The following is a 17,658-nucleotide window of genomic DNA, read 5'->3' as shown; positions in this document are numbered from 1 at the left end:
CTAAATATTTTCCCTTCTACATCCATTGAGAGGATAAGAAATGCAAAACCCTTTACAATGTGAACCAATGAAAAACAAATTTAGTCATGTTCTTAAAAAAGAAAAAGAAAAAAATGCTGAAATATGCATTCTTGAGTTTATCACTTCTTTATGGAGGTGAATAACAGTTTTCATCATGGGTCCCTTGAGTTGAGAGTGAGTCATTTTATTGATCAGAGTTATTAAGTCATTCAAAATTGATTAGTAACAATATTGTGATTATTGTGTAAACTGTTTTCCTGGTTCTATTCACTTTACTTTGCATCAGTTTATATGCTTTCCCAGTTTGTTTTTGTTGTTTGAAACCATTCCCTTCATTATTTCTTATAACATAATAGTACTACATCACATTCATATACCATAATTTGTTCAACTATTCCTCAGCTAATAGGCATTCCCACAGTTTCCTATTCTTTGCCAACACAAATAAAAAAATTAAACTAAATTCAATCTTTTAAAATTTTTTCTTTCTTTAGATAATTTATTTTCAGTTAATAAGGATTTACAGCATCTTCAGTTCTTTATGCTCTTATTTTCAACAATATGTGAGGCAATTGTTTTGCCATTGATATTATTAAAATATTCAGATTTTTAAGAAATTAAGATAATCATGAGTTACATTTTTAGCAACATAATCACCCTTAATATTAAAACTAGTTAAATTCTATATAATGAGGAAATAAACTAGGAATGAATGAAAACAGGACTCAAATTAGAATTCAACAAAGAATTCAACCTCAAAACCAACTGATCCTCTGAAAACAGACTTTTTAAAATGTGACACATATATGAATAGTTTTTAATCTTACTATGAATTCTAATTAGAATTATGTGAACAGAATGAGTTTTTCTAATTCGTAATTGATTATTCAAGTTCAGACTTTTGATCCTTTGTTTTGGATTTTAATCTGTTTTTCAACAGTATCCATAATATATTTTAAAAATAGAAATTGAACTTTTTGATAAATATATTTAATATACATTCAAATGCAATGCATTTGATAATAGTTTAGCAGTTTCTCTTTTCCTATCAAAAGATGCAGAATGTAAGTTCCCATCTTATAATTGTAATATATAGAAAAGAATATTTCCTAAACTAAAAATTTTCATCCCCCAAATTAAAAGCTATAGTTGGCATTTAATAAATGTTTATTGAATGGTCATAAATGAAGTTTGGGCCATTTTCATATATATAAAATCTTATTTAACTAAAATTAAAAATAATTTAGAAAATTCAGTCATTTATTATTTTTAACCTTTTCCCATAAAAAGCTAACAACTACTAATAAAGAATATTTTTAAAAAATTAAAAATATAGCAAATTATTTTATATTATTGTTGTTCAGTCATGTTTCAGCCATGTCCAATTGTTATGATTTAATTTAGTGTTTTCTTGGTAAAGTTACTAAAGTGGCTTGTCATTTACTTTTCCAGTTCATTTTAGAGATGAGAAAACTGAGAAAAACAAGGGTTGTGACTTGCCCAGGGACACACACTTTGTAAGGGTCAGAAGCTAGATTTGAACTCAGGGTTTTTTTGTTGTTGTTACTGTTTATTTTTAAAGCTGACAATTTAAATGTTTTTGCTTTTTATTTATTTTCTTTCGCTAACAGAAAACAAAAAAAATTTAAAACAAATTTAACCTTTAAAAAAACTATTTTGGGGAGCAAAATAGAAGTTGTGCTAAACACTTTACAAATATTATCTCACAAAAGGGAGAATATATATATATATATATATATATATATATATATATATATATATATATATATATGGAACATTACCTGTCAGAAGTAGATGGATTAAAATAAGGGTTTTTTTAGGAAGTGGGAGACAATGACATATTTGCCAGTAGACAGGGAAAGATTGAAGATTAGGGAACATGATGGGGATGAAGAAGGAAGCAATCTGTTGAAGAAGATGGAGAGGATATTGCCTTGACACTTTATTACTTGAGACAGGGATGAAACAGGAGAAAGGCCAGAAGGCATCTGGGTGCTATGAGATGAAAAATGGTAGACAAATAGCCCTTGTTGAAATATGAGACAAGGCTTTTGGGTGAGAAGGTAAGGGTAAATGGCCCCATAGGAAGATTGGGGAGGAATTAAAAGGGTTGGAAAAGTTACTCAGGTGAGTTGGAGAGATTTAATTAAGGAGAAGCAAAAGGATTGCTTCTACTTTTGATTAAATTTATTTGAAAACCTAGTTCAGGTAACACTTTTTATGAGGTTTTCCTAAACCACTAAGTGGAAGTGCATTCTTTCTTCTGAAATTATAGTTAATCCTCAAATTTCAGTTGTGAGGATAATATTCCTAGAAAACTCCATGAAAATCAGAAAGACAAATATTGATATATTGAATCTATAGGAAATAATAGGTAAAGTCCTCATAACCACCAAAACCAGCAACCTTTCATTAGAGATTGCTGAAAATACACTTTTCTGAATATAATTCTGTATAACAAATCACTAATTATGATAAATGCACTTTTCCTAACAGCGAACATGAAATAACCTCTAAAATGCAATAAACAAAATGAAATTGTTAAAGATAAAAAATGAAGAAATTTATTCAAAATCATATAGATAGGAAGTAAAAGAGGCATTATTCCAACTCAGAATCTCAAGTTCCAAGTTCAATACTCATTCCATTATATCTTTCTGATCCCCTCCTCATTTTCTGTTGTTTCCAGTATACCACATTGCTTCTGTGAGCATCAGTTCAGGGATTCTGGATAAACATGGAATATTGAGAAAGCAAAAATGTATTGAAAGCAAGATGGGAAAACAATTTTTATCCATTTTATAACTTGCTACAACGGTCATCAATGAACTTATTGGGAATAAATTTAAGGGAAAAGAAGAGTACCTAACCTGGTGATACTGAATAAAGTGCAAGATTTTTTCAGGATAGTCAAAGACAGTCATGGATGTGAAGATTAGAGCAAAACTATTTCACCATGGAAAACAGAATGTTCAGAACTTTATACTTTTCCTGTATTTGAAACCAGTCTTCAAAAAAATGTGTTTTTCAACATTACAGATTACAGAGTACCCTCACCTATCTGACTCTAGAGATCTAGTCATCTGAGTCAACCAGATATTTTTGTCTGTAACCAAAGATGAAATGGGAATACAGGTCAGAGATCAAAGGCAGAATGGGGCTGGCAGGATGAAAGTTCCTAAGTGGAGAAGTCCTAGGGATGAAGAAATGTGACTGTAAGTATCAGAACAACTCCACATAAAAAGGGCAATGGCCATGGATAAGAACCATGGTAAAGAGCATGACAGTTTGTATCAAGAAGCAGTAGAGAGTAATGTTCCATACTCTTCAAGAAATTTTCACATATATGTTTGTTCTTTGTCCTGAATAGTCTAAGAATTTAAGGTTCCACAGAAATACTGTAATGTATTTTCATTTATCAAAGATCCAAATGATACCCTTGTTAAAAAAAAAAGTATAGAAACATGGAATACATAATAGCCCCATCAGACAAATTTACAAAAGTTTGGGCTAGATATGTCCAAAGAAATTTCTAACAGTGCATCAAGGGACTCTGCTCTTTACATTATCCAGCTTTTTTTTTTACATTTTATCATCAGTAACTTGGAGGAGTCCCATGCCATGTAGTTCAATTAAGAAAGAAAAAATAAAAGTGAGAGAGAGAGAGAGAGAGAGAGAGAGAGAGAGAGAGAGAGAGAGAGAGAGAGAGAGAGAGAGAAGGAAGGAAGGAAGGAAGGAAGGAAGGAAGGAAGGAAGGAAGGAAGGAAGGAAGGAAGGAAGGAAGGAAGGAAGGAAGGAAGACAATAATAATAGATGTAGTCCTTATTCTCAAGAAGATTACATTCTACCAGAAGTTATGAAAGGTAAATCAATGCATTAAGGAAAAAGTAAACTCTAATAATTTTCATGGAATAGTGGACTTTAAGAGAAGCTGTAGAGACCAAGAGAGATTTCATGACAGGGGAATTATCGGTCCTAGACCAAGACCTTAAATGAATATAATACATTTTAAGCATGAATCTCATCTGTGCAAATGCATGAAAGCACAATAGGACAGGGATGATACCTTTTATAACACTTTCTCTCTCTCAAAATATGCATAATCCTCATCCCTCCCACATATGCACCATTCCTTGCAACAAAGATTTTTAGCAAATGGAAAAATAGAGTTTAGCAAAATTAACATATCTCTAACTGACAGAAAATATACAATATTTCACATTTGGTATCCTTTGTCTTTGGCAAAGAAGGGAGGGAGATTAGCATTTGCTACTTTTCTCTAGAGTCAAGATGGGACATTATAATTATAATTTTTAGCTTTGTTTTCATGGTTGTTGTTCAACAACCCCCCTATTTTTGAAAGCTTATGGCTATCTTTAATTATGCTAGAACTTCTTCATGCCTCATTTATAATGAATTAACATGTATAATTTATTCTACCTTTTTTCTGTATTCCCTCTCCTTATTATCTAATATGTATAGGTTCTCATTACCACCTAAGTCATAAATAAATATATGAACAGCAAATTCAACATTTTTAAGTGAGAAATAAATACAAATATGGATAATGTTGAAATGCCTTAGATCTTGCATTTAAAATTCTCCAAAATCTGGCACCTTGCTATCTGTCTAAATTTTGTTCTTATTACTTGTTTTCCATATTATCTTCCAGTTTAAACTGAGTTACCACCTTCCCTGTTCCACTTTTTGCCTCTTCCATCCAATCCTTAACATGGTTAATGCTTCCCTGTCTTAATTTATTCCCCCCCATTTCCTTTGCCTAAAATTTCCACCACTGCCTAATTTAACTCTATACACATACACGCTGATTTGTTGAATCCTTTAAATGTTTCAACTTAACCTTTAAATCAAGAATTCTTAACATGGGATCTGTGAACTTAAAATTTAAACATATAAAAATGTTACATACCATATTTCTGTTAATCATAAGAAAAATAATAGTTGAGATCTATATAGTTCTTTAAGGTTTGTAAAACATTTCACAGACAATATCTTATTAGATCATCAGAACAACCTTGTAAGGTAGATACTAAAGGTATGATTATCCCCATTTTGCAGATAAGGAAACAAATCCAGAATCATGTGAATTGTTCACTGTCACACATTTAGTCAGTGTCAATGGTAAGATTTGAACTCAGCTCCCTATTAACTTCAAATTCAAAACTTTATCCTACATCATGACTTCCTCAAATCAAAGATGCTTAATACAGTTTGATAAAGCAGATACATCAAATATTATTCCTAGTTAACAATCATCTTATCTTACATGCAAATTCAAAGTACTCAATTTGCTGTGTAACAGTAGATTTTTTAAAAATATGTGATAACAAAAGTTAATTCATCATTTTTTTCACTATACTGAGAAAAGTCTATCTCATTTTATTTCCCTACCAGAATATTGCATTTAATAGAGCATTTTTTCTTCAATTCATAGCAAAAGTAATTCTTGAAAGGAACCTAATTATGGAATAAAGCTATCAATTTATAGATTGAATTTTCCACTAACTTGAATTGATGAAGATGTTTATAGAGGTCCAATAAGGAATTTATATTCATGGTATATCAGCATTATTTTCTCCCAAACCCTCCAAAGATATTGAAAATTGAAAAGAAATATGTTGATCTCTAGACATAGACATGGTCTAGGTTAGCCATAAATCCAGAATAATAGTATATATATTTTTAGTGTCTATAGCATTTCATGTAAAAATCCTCAGAAGAGTAAAATAATACTTCAGCAAAAATTTTTTGTCAGCAATATGAATCAAGAATAGGTACTCTTTAAGAAACTTAGTGCCTCAAAAAGGACTACTTCAAAAAACAATGTTGTAATATTTACCAGGAAGTAAAATTATAAAAAGAATCATTTAAATATGCCATTGAAATAGTTAACATTTTTTACATATCAAAACATGCATGAACTATAGAAATAGAACAGGAATGTGATTGCAATCAATAATTTAATCTTTCCCCACCCCACCCCATTTTAGTACTTCTCTACAAAGCATAATAATAAATTTTTTTAGTTTCCTTAGAGGTGACCAAAATCCCCTCTCCTTACCTTGTGAATCACAGATAGTCCATAATAGAAATAAAACAATCTTTGCTAAAAATCTCATTTTTTGGACCTGAAAGCAAGATACATTTAGGAGTTAGATATTACTGATTCGGTGTAATGTTCTCTCCCGACTGCTCCAAGTGAGATCTTGTTTCAGACAAAAGTTGAAAAAATACTGCCTGAATAAAGTCCACTAACTAAAGGTCCCACCTACTAGAAATTTGAGCAAATCTCAAAAAAAAAAAGCCACACCTAAAAAAATATCAAACTAAAAATCTCAGCAAATCTCTCATTCCTTTCCAGTGTTTGAACAGAATTCTGTGTCCTCCCACTCAGTGTTAGAGTTATGACCTCCATTCTGATTTGTCATTGGAAATATAGGCATGTTCTCAACTGGATTATTTTCAAGTTCCCAGATTGTGCAAAGAACCAGTTAAAGAATACTTTCTGTATCTACCCCTCCTCCCATTTACTGAAACTGAATGACTGCTTAATTAAACCTATTCAAAAAAGGGGACAGTAAAAGGAAGAGAAAGGAAGTAAATACTAATTTTTTTTTAAATCTTTCATTTAGAGTACTTCAGACTGGTCAATGCTTTCACAATCAACTCAGATAACTTGTGTAAACTTTGCAAAGAATGCTGATCTGACCTACTCTGTTTCCAGGTTCTTTAATAACCCATTAATTTTATTCCTCACCCCAGAAATTTTATTTTTATTTGTAAAAACAACAACTTATTACTACTACTGAAACCCAACATAATAATCTAAAGTGCTAAAAATAGAAAAACCAAGGGGCGGCTAGGTGGCCTAGAGCACTGGCCCTGGAGTCAGAAGTACCAGAGTTCAAATCCAGCCTCAGACACTTAATAATTACCTAGCTGTGTGGCCTTGGGCAAGCCATTTAACCCCATTTGCCTTGGAAAAAAAAACCTAAAAAATAAAATAGAAAAACCAGAGCTGCTAAAGTTCCCAAACTGCAAAAATCTGACAAGATGGGTTCTTCTTTCTTTTTTTTTCTCTATTCAGTATATTTTTATCTATGTTTTATTCCCCAAGACAATGTGTTATATTTTTTGGCTTTCTTTTTTTAATTAGGCAAAAGTACTGGATTGACTATATTTCTAGAAGAAAAAATTCAGGAAAAAATATATTTTATGGAAAGTAAGTCAAATTTGAAACCCTAACCACATTTAAAATTTTTGAATAATATTCTTCAATGATGCCTGTTTTTACATGATTATTCATTCTGAGCTTCTATTTACCTTTCCAAAAAGTGCCATCTTAGTCTTGCAATTCCCCCTAAGCTAACATCAGGGCTACTTTTATGGCTGAGTCTATCACTCATATATCCCAGAAACATTTACAATGATACAGTGACAGAATAGAAAATTTACTAAAAACAGGAATTTGCTCTAAATCTACAAGCATTGGTTATAACTTTAATTTGGGTAAATAAGAGGAAGATCAAAGAGTTCTCAGTTGTGATTTTTTTTAATGACCCAGTTTTTAGCTTAAACATCCACAAGTCATTAGAGTGTTATCCTGATGAAATTAATATATCTGTATATATTGGAGAGGTTTCAGGGTGCGAGATAATGTTAAAATTAGAGCTAATAAGTTTGATCCTTTACTACAATGCAATTATTTGCTACTTTTTCTTTTATAATGGTTCTGTCAAACATTATATTTATCCTATATTTTTATTCAAATCTATTTTCAAAATTTTTTCAAACTTTTTTCTGCCTTCTATCTCCTTGCTCATTGAAAAAAAGAAAAGATAAACAAAAGTGTTGTGAAAGTAAATACAGTCAAGCATAACAAATTTCCATATTGGCCAATTCCAAAAATATCTCTCATTCTGTAGCTTAGTTTGTTACTTCTCTGGAGGTAAGTTATAAGCCCTCTGGAGTCATATGATATTATCATGTTTATCATTGTGATATCATTATGCTTATGGAAGTTCATGACTTTTAAAAAAAGTTTGTTTTTATAATGTTATGATAGCATAAATTATTCTCTTGGTTTTGCACCTTCTTGAATATAAATTTTGTTGCCAGTGACTAATCCTCTCTGCCATTCCTTTTGCAGCTCCCAGCTCTGTCTAACCTGGAAGGTTAAAAAAAAAACCCTCAAAAAACTTCATCCTTCTAGCCTTATTTCATGGCTTGGGATTTTGTGTAAGGACCAGGCTCTGCTTGCCTCTATCAGGCCTACCTGAAGTAAGGGGCTGCAAACTTTTAGAGACCTCAGATGGACTGACCAAGAGGACATTATGATTCTTGTCCTCATGGTCTTTCCAGGTTCCCAGGTCTCATTTGGAATTTAAACCTCACACCTACAGACTTGCTACTGAATGATACTCCTAGAGAAAGATCAAATAGGAAAACTGATTTTTATTTATATAAAAGGCAGTATTTGAAATGTTTATAAACAATAATATCTTTTTATCTTTATGCCTACAGGATAGTAGAATAGATCAAAACTACTCCAACAATGGTCTAAGAAGAAAGCCAGGAATAAGTAATCAAGAAATGGAAGGAGAAATTATAGTGGGTCATCTTTCCCTCAGAAGATAGAAATTTTTGCTTACAGTCAAGTGACTAAGACAGGACTGCTGGTGTAGACCGGTATCATAGGTCTTGGTTGCCACAGCTCCAACTTGGACCAGTAACAATGGAAATACTAGAGACAGCCCACGAGGTTACTAGCTAGTGCAACAAAGCACTTCATGAAATGAACCTCAGACTCAAAGTTCTAGCCAAACAGCATACCAAGAGGAGATTATAGCTTCAACTTGGAGAGTCCTATCTGGGTTTACAAAATAATGGTCCTATACTAAGGGTCCAATAAAGAGTCACCTATGGGTTACTTACTTGTCTATTTCTTTTACCTCTTGTGTTTGAAAATTAGGAAGCTACATTTTAAGAAAAATAGAGTAGAATTAGGTAAAAATAAATACTCAAATTAAAAACTAATACTTAATAATTTTAAATTTTCCTTTCTTAAGAAAATCTAGAATTTAATGATGCCAATTAACAATAATGAATTACCTAATAATTGTCTTCTCTAGAGAACTAAAAATCAAGATGTAAAAGTTATTCAATAAAAGATGTTGTTACTAGGATGACTATAATAATGCCCTTCTCATTTTTTCAAGTTTACTCTATTGCTTCCAGTACTTTGAGCCTAACTCTACTCCTATTAGCTTAATGTTTATTTACAAATATTTATTAATAGCAAATAAATAGTAAAATAATAGTAGTGGATTTTCAACTTGTGACTCTTATCAGAAAAGATGGAAAGAATGAGATAAAAGTAAGGATGGTAATGATGATGATGGTGGGGTAGTGAAGATGGTGATAGTGGTGAGAGTATTGTCTGAAAGCTATTGTGAACTATTGCCCTAATATACCAAAAAAATTAATAAAATGGTTTTTAATTGATGTCACCATACAGAATTCTCATATTCTCCAAGTTCACTATATTAACTCAAATTTTATTTCAGATAATTAACATAGCTTGCATTAACAGAGAACAAGCAAATTGGAGACTGCAGTCAAGAGGCTTTTGGTGCCATATATATATATATATTCATATGTATGTATGTATGTGAGATGTGCATTTGTATTATGTATATATTATGTATATATGTATGTATATTCCTTTTCAAATTATCAGGCACTTCACACTTCTGGTCAAGGCAGTGCTTATAGAATCCAGAATAGCTAAAGCAGGCCAAGGGGAGGCAAGGTGCTATAATATTATACATGAAGTCAAGAAGATCTGAATTCAAAAATCATCTTGAACACTAATATATGTACAAGGCAGCTAAGGACACAATGGCTAGAGCAGTGACCTTGGAGTCAGGAGACTGGAGTTCAAATCCTGCCTCAGACACTAGCTCTGTGACCTTGGTCAAGTCACTTAATCCTGACTGCCTCTCATCTAGGCTCATCTCCATTCGTCCTGATCCACATCTGGCCACTGGAGCCAGATATACAAGAAGGAGAAAATGAGGCTGGTGATTTATTCCCTCCTCACTCAAATCCAATTCATGTGCTTCTCATGGCACCATCTCCCCTGATATCATGGCCTTCTTTTAAAACAAAGGACAAAACATCATCTTTATCATCAGTTATATGAACCTGGGCAAGTCACTTAGTCATTCTGAGCTTCTATTTCCTTATCTGGAAAATGAAAAGGTAGATTCTCTAACAGTTCAGGAAAGACTGGGACTGATTACCTTGCAAGTGGGCCCCAGATACTAAGGACCTCAGAACTCTATATATTCCTGACACATTTTTAGCTATGAGGGAAACTTTCAGAAACTCAAACTGAGTGGGAGAAGAAGCACACACCAAGTGGAAGGGGTGGTAGCATTTCTCTCAGCTAATTTCCCTTCTCAAACCCATTCCTCCTACTGGGAAGCTAGAGAGGTGAAGGTTATGTCTATTCAGTGTTGCCAAATGTTGCTCTAATAAATGAAGAAACATTATTAGAACAGATGACTCAGGACCTCCCTGAGGCCAGGGGGCTATTTATTTTTGTCTTTGTATCTCTAGGGCCAAGAGTAGTACCTGAAAACAGTAGATATTTCATATGTGTTTCTTGAATATGTTGCATATGTTGAATATGTGTTTCTTCAATATGAAAAAATTGTCATTTAGTTTCAGACCATATAGGGTATCTATGAGAGAAAACCACAAAACTATGAGACAAGAATCTGCTCCAAGCACTGCAGTTGCATTTTGGATTTCTTTTAGCAAAAACATCAATGCATTATCTATATTTTTGTTCTGTTGTTTTTTGCAAGGCAGTGGGGTTAAGTGACTTGCCCAAGGCCACACAGCTAGGAAATTATTAAGTGTCTGAGGTCAGATTTGAACTCATGACCTCCTGAGTCCAGGGCCAATACTCTATCCACTGTGCCACCTAGATGCCCCACATTATCCATGTTAATGTGATAATACTAGCTAAAAGATTTGGAAGCATAAATCAAAGCTTAGTTCACTGAAATTCAATTTTTAAAGCATTGAATATATGTGAAAAATGGATAAAAAAATGGGAATAAATGGATAAAGAATGGAAAATGAGTAAAATATCAGCAGTGGTATTGATTTTCTTTTTGCTTATTATATTCTGGAACTGCTAATGTGTATAAGAAGAGGATCCTCTGAAAGATTTATAGTCCAGGTGGGGAGATAGGACACATATGCATACACACACACACACACACACACACACACGTGTGTGTATTTATATACATATATATGGCAAATAATAATAACAGCTAACATTCATGTAACACTTCTTATGGGCCAAGCACTCTGCAATTATTAACTCATTTTATCCTCACAACTATGGGAGGTAGATGCTATTATTAATCTCATTTGACAGAGGAGGAAATTGGGCCAAAAAAAGTTGTGATATAATAATAATAATAATTTGTCCTTCATCCTTAAATAAGACCATGATATCGGGGGGTGGGGGATGCCATGACAAGTATGTGAATTGGATGAGTGAGGGGGCATTGTGCTAAGGTCACCAGTCTCACTTCTTCCAGAGTCATCTGGTTCCAGTGGCCAGATATGAATCAGGATGTGACTGGAAATGATCCTGAATATGAGGCAATCAGGGTTAAGTGATTTATCCAAGTTCACATAACAAGCAAATGTCTGGGTTGGATTCAGACCCCATTCTCCTGATTCCAAAACCAAAGTTCTGTCCAGTGAAGCACAACAGCTAGGAAATGTCTGAGGCTGAATTTGAACTTTGTTCTTCCTGACTCTAGACATAGCCCTCTACCTATCCTACCACCTGAAATGTGAAATGTTCAAGCTTAAATGAGTGAGAGGGACAAAAATTATTTCAGGTAATCAGAGGAAATGGGGAGTAGGAAAAGCTAGGGTTGTTCAGAAATACCTGAATGGCAGCAGATTTTAAGGAAAGTAGAATTAGAATTAGAAAAAGGTGAGGAATTTTGTAAGAGGAATATTTGACAAGTAAAAAATGTTGACTTTTGACTGACATTGAATGAACATTTCAATTTAGTTCAGTAAGAATTTATTGAGCATTCATATATACCTGACACTGTTAAGTACTGGGAATACAAAGAAAAAAGGTAAACTCTACTTTTCATGAGCTTACAATTTACTATGACCAATATTTTTCATAATGTTGCCCTAACCAATTTTGTTTTTGCAGTAATGTCAATATATTTTTATCAAAAACCAGATAATTGTGGGGGCAGCTAGGTGACACGAGTGTCTAGAGTATCAGTCTTAGAGTAAGGAGGCTCTGAATTCAAATCCAGACTCAGACACTTGATACTCAGTAACTGTGTGCCCTTGGGCAAGTCTCTTCATCCCATTGTCTTGCAAAAAACAAAAAAAAAGGAAAAAGAAAAAAACCCAGACAATTGTGGTAAAGCTAATGGACTAACTGACCCCTGTAATATTATTTCTTCTAATACTATGTTTTCTTAGAACCAATTCATGATATTGGGCAAGATAGTATTTCAACATTTGAAGGGTCTATAATTTGGGTTCCCTAAAGGTTTGTGAATTATATAGTTTATTATCCCTTTATGATTTAGGAAATAGATTTAGCTTGAAGATAGTGAAGATACATTCAAAAGGTAAAAGGAAGAACAGTGTATAGATATTGAAAAATGGCCCGATCTAATGGTTGTGAGAGGACATTAAGAACAGTTCTTCTATGATGACATATGGTATGTATATGATTCCACTTACATACTGGATTTCTACCACTTGGAAATTACTTGTACAACTGTTCAAACAGAAACAATTGGTAGATTTTGTTTGGAAGTTTTGTTAATGATATTTGCATCCAACAAATTCTTTCAATTTACTTTTTAGGTTTTAGGCCTACCTTAGTTTTCATGACTTTGTAAACTTATCCCTGACATATTCAAAGTCTTAGCTGTCTTCTATATTTACATTACTTAATCCTGTCTGAATTTTTCCCTTCCCTGTTTGAGCTGTTATTAGTCTCTAGATTGCCTATGCCCAAGTATATAGACAGTATTAGCTTAAAATATGAAATATCAAATCTTGTTGACATTTTCAATGGATTTAAAACAACCTTAGAGATGAGCTTATATAGAGCTATAGCACCACAAACCTTCATGGGTTGAAGGGAAATGTTTAAGTTAGCATGTTGAAAGAATCCAGGTTCAGGCTTTAATGTATAAAATACAGACCTTTCATCTTGATATGATTCCATTGTATGATTCCAAAGGACATCATATCAAAGAGGAGGCTCCAATTTTTAGTTCGATCTATTGTTTAGATATCTTATTGAATCCTGTTCTTATAAGAAAAAAAAAAGAGAAGTTCTCAGCAGGTAAAATGTAACAAGAAAAAAAGAACCTTTGAAATTTTATCAGATTTCCAAAGATCACAAAATGTCATTTGAAATGACCTTTAGCAAATGACAGTTTTGCACAAAGTCCCATCCTCTTCACCAGTCTTGCAGGTAACAGAAAGCTCTATGTGTTCAAACTCAGTGCAAGATCTAGCATTTCATTTCACCAATAGGGGGAGCACTCCACTCATTTCCTGAGAATATAATCCACAATTTTCTCCTTTAGACAGTGATTTGGTCATTGATGTAATGATGGTCTCTAATTCTTTTCACATTAAATAATGGCATTTTGAACTCTTCCCAAGAAAAAAAGTGTCTTTTACAGAAGTATACAGTCTAGGCTAGGATAATATGTCTTGTACATAATTAACCTGAATAATTTAAAAAAGCCAATTACATTTTGCTCCATTTGGTGCTTCTAGATCTGTCTTAAAGATCTGTCCAAAGGGGGACATATTTTAATGATGTATTATATGGATTACAAAGATGCAAAAAAAAAAATACTCCAATGCAAACATCATAGAATACTTACTTGCTTTCTCCAAAACTGAAAAAGTATTTCTGGACACTGGAACTGAAGAAATAGTAGGCAATAAAAAATTAAGTCATAGCATACATAAGTAGAAATTAAGTCATAGTATACATAAGTAGAAATTTCCCTGCTTTTAAGAAACAATGTCCAAAATCAAGTGCAATCTGCTCTTGAGAACCTAATGACTGCTGAAGATTATTGACAGAAGATTTGACCTAATAGTATCTTACTAATAGCTAGGACAGAACAGGCTTCCAGGATAGATGTATTTGTTCAAGTCTGTCATTTTAAGATCCAACCACCAGTCTTCTGCAAATGGAGTTAGCTATAAAACTGAGTTGGACTGCATGAATGACCGAATTATATTCCCAATCTAATTTTAGCTATGGCACATCTCTTTATATGAATAACATTCATGTGGTCGGAAATAATCAAGAAAAAGAGGTTATTTCTTACTAAAATGACCACATGTTCACTGGTGAAATCAGGAAGAAAATTTTATTGATATAGCCCTGCAAGAGGGGGTATCTAACCATGGAAAGAAACAATTTGAAACTTGTGGGCTGTTCAGTCTTTTATCCTATTTTGAATGCTTAGTCCTTCCTCTGCTTCCCCACTGGCTGGGTAGTCCAGAGGTTACAACTCTATATGATCAGCCTAGCATATTTCTCTCAGTCCTACACAATCTTATTTTTAATTAATTTCATGTCCCTGAAATATCTTATATGATTATAGTAAAAACAACTTTGATTTAATATCTTTATTAAGCAATTTGGATCCCTCTAAACTTGTTGGTTTACATAACATTTAATGTATAAAGATATGTTTCCTGTTGTGCACATCCAGATGAGAATCTGGGTGTCCCTCATCCTTTCAGTTCAGATTCTTACCAATCAAATGTAAAATCAAATTCCTTTCAGTCCACTGTAGATTACTGACTTCCTTTCCTACATCCTAATCCAAATCTTTCTCTGTCTTCTCCTAATCATCTTTTAGTAAGCTTCTGGTCTCAATCTATTTCTCTTATACCCCTGTAGAAATGAAACCTTAACTATGTTTTACAATGTGAAATGTGGAAAGTTGTATATGAATGTTTTTTAAAAAAATAATGATGTAGTCCCAATATTAAATAGAATAACAGGTTGCAATGAAAATGAGTGAGCCAATCACTTTAACATAATTACTTTTTATCTAGTATGGATGTGCTTACCTACCATGTTCTGAATTTGAATAAAAAATTGGGGAAGGAGAATGGGTACTGGATTTGGTATTGTGATTGGTATTGAAGGATGGAAATTTCAGTGTAGAAACTCCTCCCACTGATGTAAATTAATATATCTGTATTACATAGTCCTAAAGAATTGCCTTAGTGCTAGAGGGATTAAGTAACTTTCCTAAAAGTCACACAGCTAGTAAGTGTGAGAAACTGGTTAAATTCACACCTTCTTAATGCTAACTAACTTTATAACCAGTATATCATTCTGATTTCTCAGGACCCCTTATACTCTCTAATGTATTCTCTTAATAATCTCAACACTGTTGCTAGATGGACAAGACATCTTGACTGGATATGTTATTTTTCTGAAATTTACAGAGCACAGTGAAAGCATGGAGTCCTCAGTTTGTGAATTAAATTTAAAAATCTTGGCTAGTTAAATTCTAGGATATTTCATAAAGAACCAGCACCTTTAGGAAAGGACTAGTAAAAAGGTTCTTTAGTTCTCTTCCCTATGAGTATTAACCATTATACTTACAAATCTCAAAAGCTGCAGGATCACAACTCAAGTGTTGCCAGAAGATTGGTGTCAGCAATTAAGATTTAATGGTTCTCACAAGAGAAAGAATTCACATACAGACCTAGACCTGGAGTTGGAAGTTTAGGATTTATTTTCACCAGCCTGTAAAGTTTATGGATTAAAACCTTTTCTCCTCCTGGAGGAACAGCAAGTACCTTGAAGCTGGGGTGAATAACAAAAGACTAGACAAGTTTTGAGAAAGAGAAGATCAGTCAGAGAGAGAGAGAAAGACCTTCAGAAGAACTGACTGGGATGAGATGCAAGAGAATCTGTGCTCTAGACATAGAAGCCATAGGAAACTATGGACAAAGGGGAGAATCCCTCTCTTTCTGCATGACTGAAATCAGATAGACTGTAAACTAGAGGGGAAGAGGAAATTAGGAGAGGTGGTGAATTTACATTTAATAATGGAACAAAAGGAATCAATTTACAGCACAGGCACAGATGACATCTTCTTACTGGCCAGGCATTTCTTCTATATTTCTCCTTCTTTATATTTTCCACTCTAACAGAATTTAACAGTGTAAAAGATTACAAAATTTGTTTCCAATTACAACATCTTTTATAACTCTGCTTCATAAGCACAAGCTCTTTCTCCCATTATAATCCTTCAAGATACAGCCTTGGAGCTGAGAAAACCATGTCTCTAAAAACAGCTCTCAGTGTGTGTGTGCATGTAGAACTTTTCCTCCAGTCACTCACTTCTCTTGAATTATTCCAAAGTTGAGTGGGAAAGTAAAGAAGGGGAATGGAAAGAATTGAGATATGCTGCATGTAAGTCCTCTAGAACTTCCTTAAAAGCAGAAATCTTTTCCCCAAACTCTTTTCTCTATTCTCTCAAACATATAGTCCCTCCTTCCCAACTCGCTTTAAAACTCTGTGACTCTCCCATTTGCCTATATAAATGAGGGGGTGGCAGTTCTTACTCAAAGGCAAGTCCATTGTCTGCCAATCATCAATCTCATTTCCTGACCCTTTCAAATGTAAATGAAACACTCAAAATCTGAAAGGCTTTTTGCCTCATATCCTTAGTAATTGCAAATATGCTTATTCTAGATCTGATCCCCTATAATTTTATCAACTGGTTTGGAAGACTCAATTGGTCTAGGCTTTCCCTGTCTCCTATTTAGTATAATAACCTGATGTTAAAGTAAAATGAGTTTCTTTTAACTTCCAATTCCAGTTTAAAAACACTTTTAAATTCTCATAGATTTACCACAGCCATAAGTAAATCAAAATCTATATCAATAAGATCAAATTTTGGCAAAAAAAAATGGTCTTTTATTTCAGGCATTAATCTTATAGTTCCTTGCAGAGATCTTGAGTTTAGATGTTCTGACCTTTAGTGGACTATGCCAATGAGATGTCAGTATTACGGTCAGCAAGAATATTGTTCTCCATGGGAGAACCTCTCCTAAGGAGAGGTGAACTGGTCTAGATCACAAATGAAGCAAGAAAAATCTCTCAGGATAATTAACAGTGGACTCTATAGTAGTGTATACTTTCAGCCTTCATCAAACAAACAAACAAACAAATAAATAAACAAAATGAATAAATAAATAAATAAATGAACAAACAAACGAATGAATGAATAAATAAATAAACATAAATTTTTAAAAATCTGAGATCTATACTTATCTTAGAGTTTTCTGAGCATCAGAAAAGTTTTGATTTACTCACTGTCATGAAGCTCTCATCACAGGTGATATTTGAATTGAAATTTCTTTGTACCACATTGCTTATCAGACTTAATCAAAGAGAAACCACAACCATTTGATGCAGTTTTCATGAAATTGTGCTTATAAATTGTACTCTGGTGT

At 33.2% G+C, this 17,658-nt stretch overlaps 1 protein-coding gene across 1 annotated transcript in view; it reads right to left on the bottom strand.

The window, feature by feature from the left end:
- The window catches only part of CFH (complement factor H), a 90,411-nt gene extending 83,989 nt beyond the window's left edge, over nt 1-6,422 (bottom strand). The window contains exon 1 of the mRNA XM_074222276.1: nt 6,125-6,422. Within this exon, the coding sequence (XP_074078377.1) occupies nt 6,125-6,182 (58 nt within the window). The 5' untranslated portion in view covers nt 6,183-6,422. The remainder of the gene's footprint in view (nt 1-6,124) is intronic.
- Nucleotides 6,423-17,658: the final 11,236 nt, after the last annotated feature.

This window comes from Macrotis lagotis, chromosome 2, assembly GCF_037893015.1.
Source record: "Macrotis lagotis isolate mMagLag1 chromosome 2, bilby.v1.9.chrom.fasta, whole genome shotgun sequence".
NCBI lineage: Eukaryota > Metazoa > Chordata > Mammalia > Peramelemorphia > Peramelidae > Macrotis > Macrotis lagotis.
This window is presented reverse-complemented; position numbering and strand designations above follow the sequence as displayed.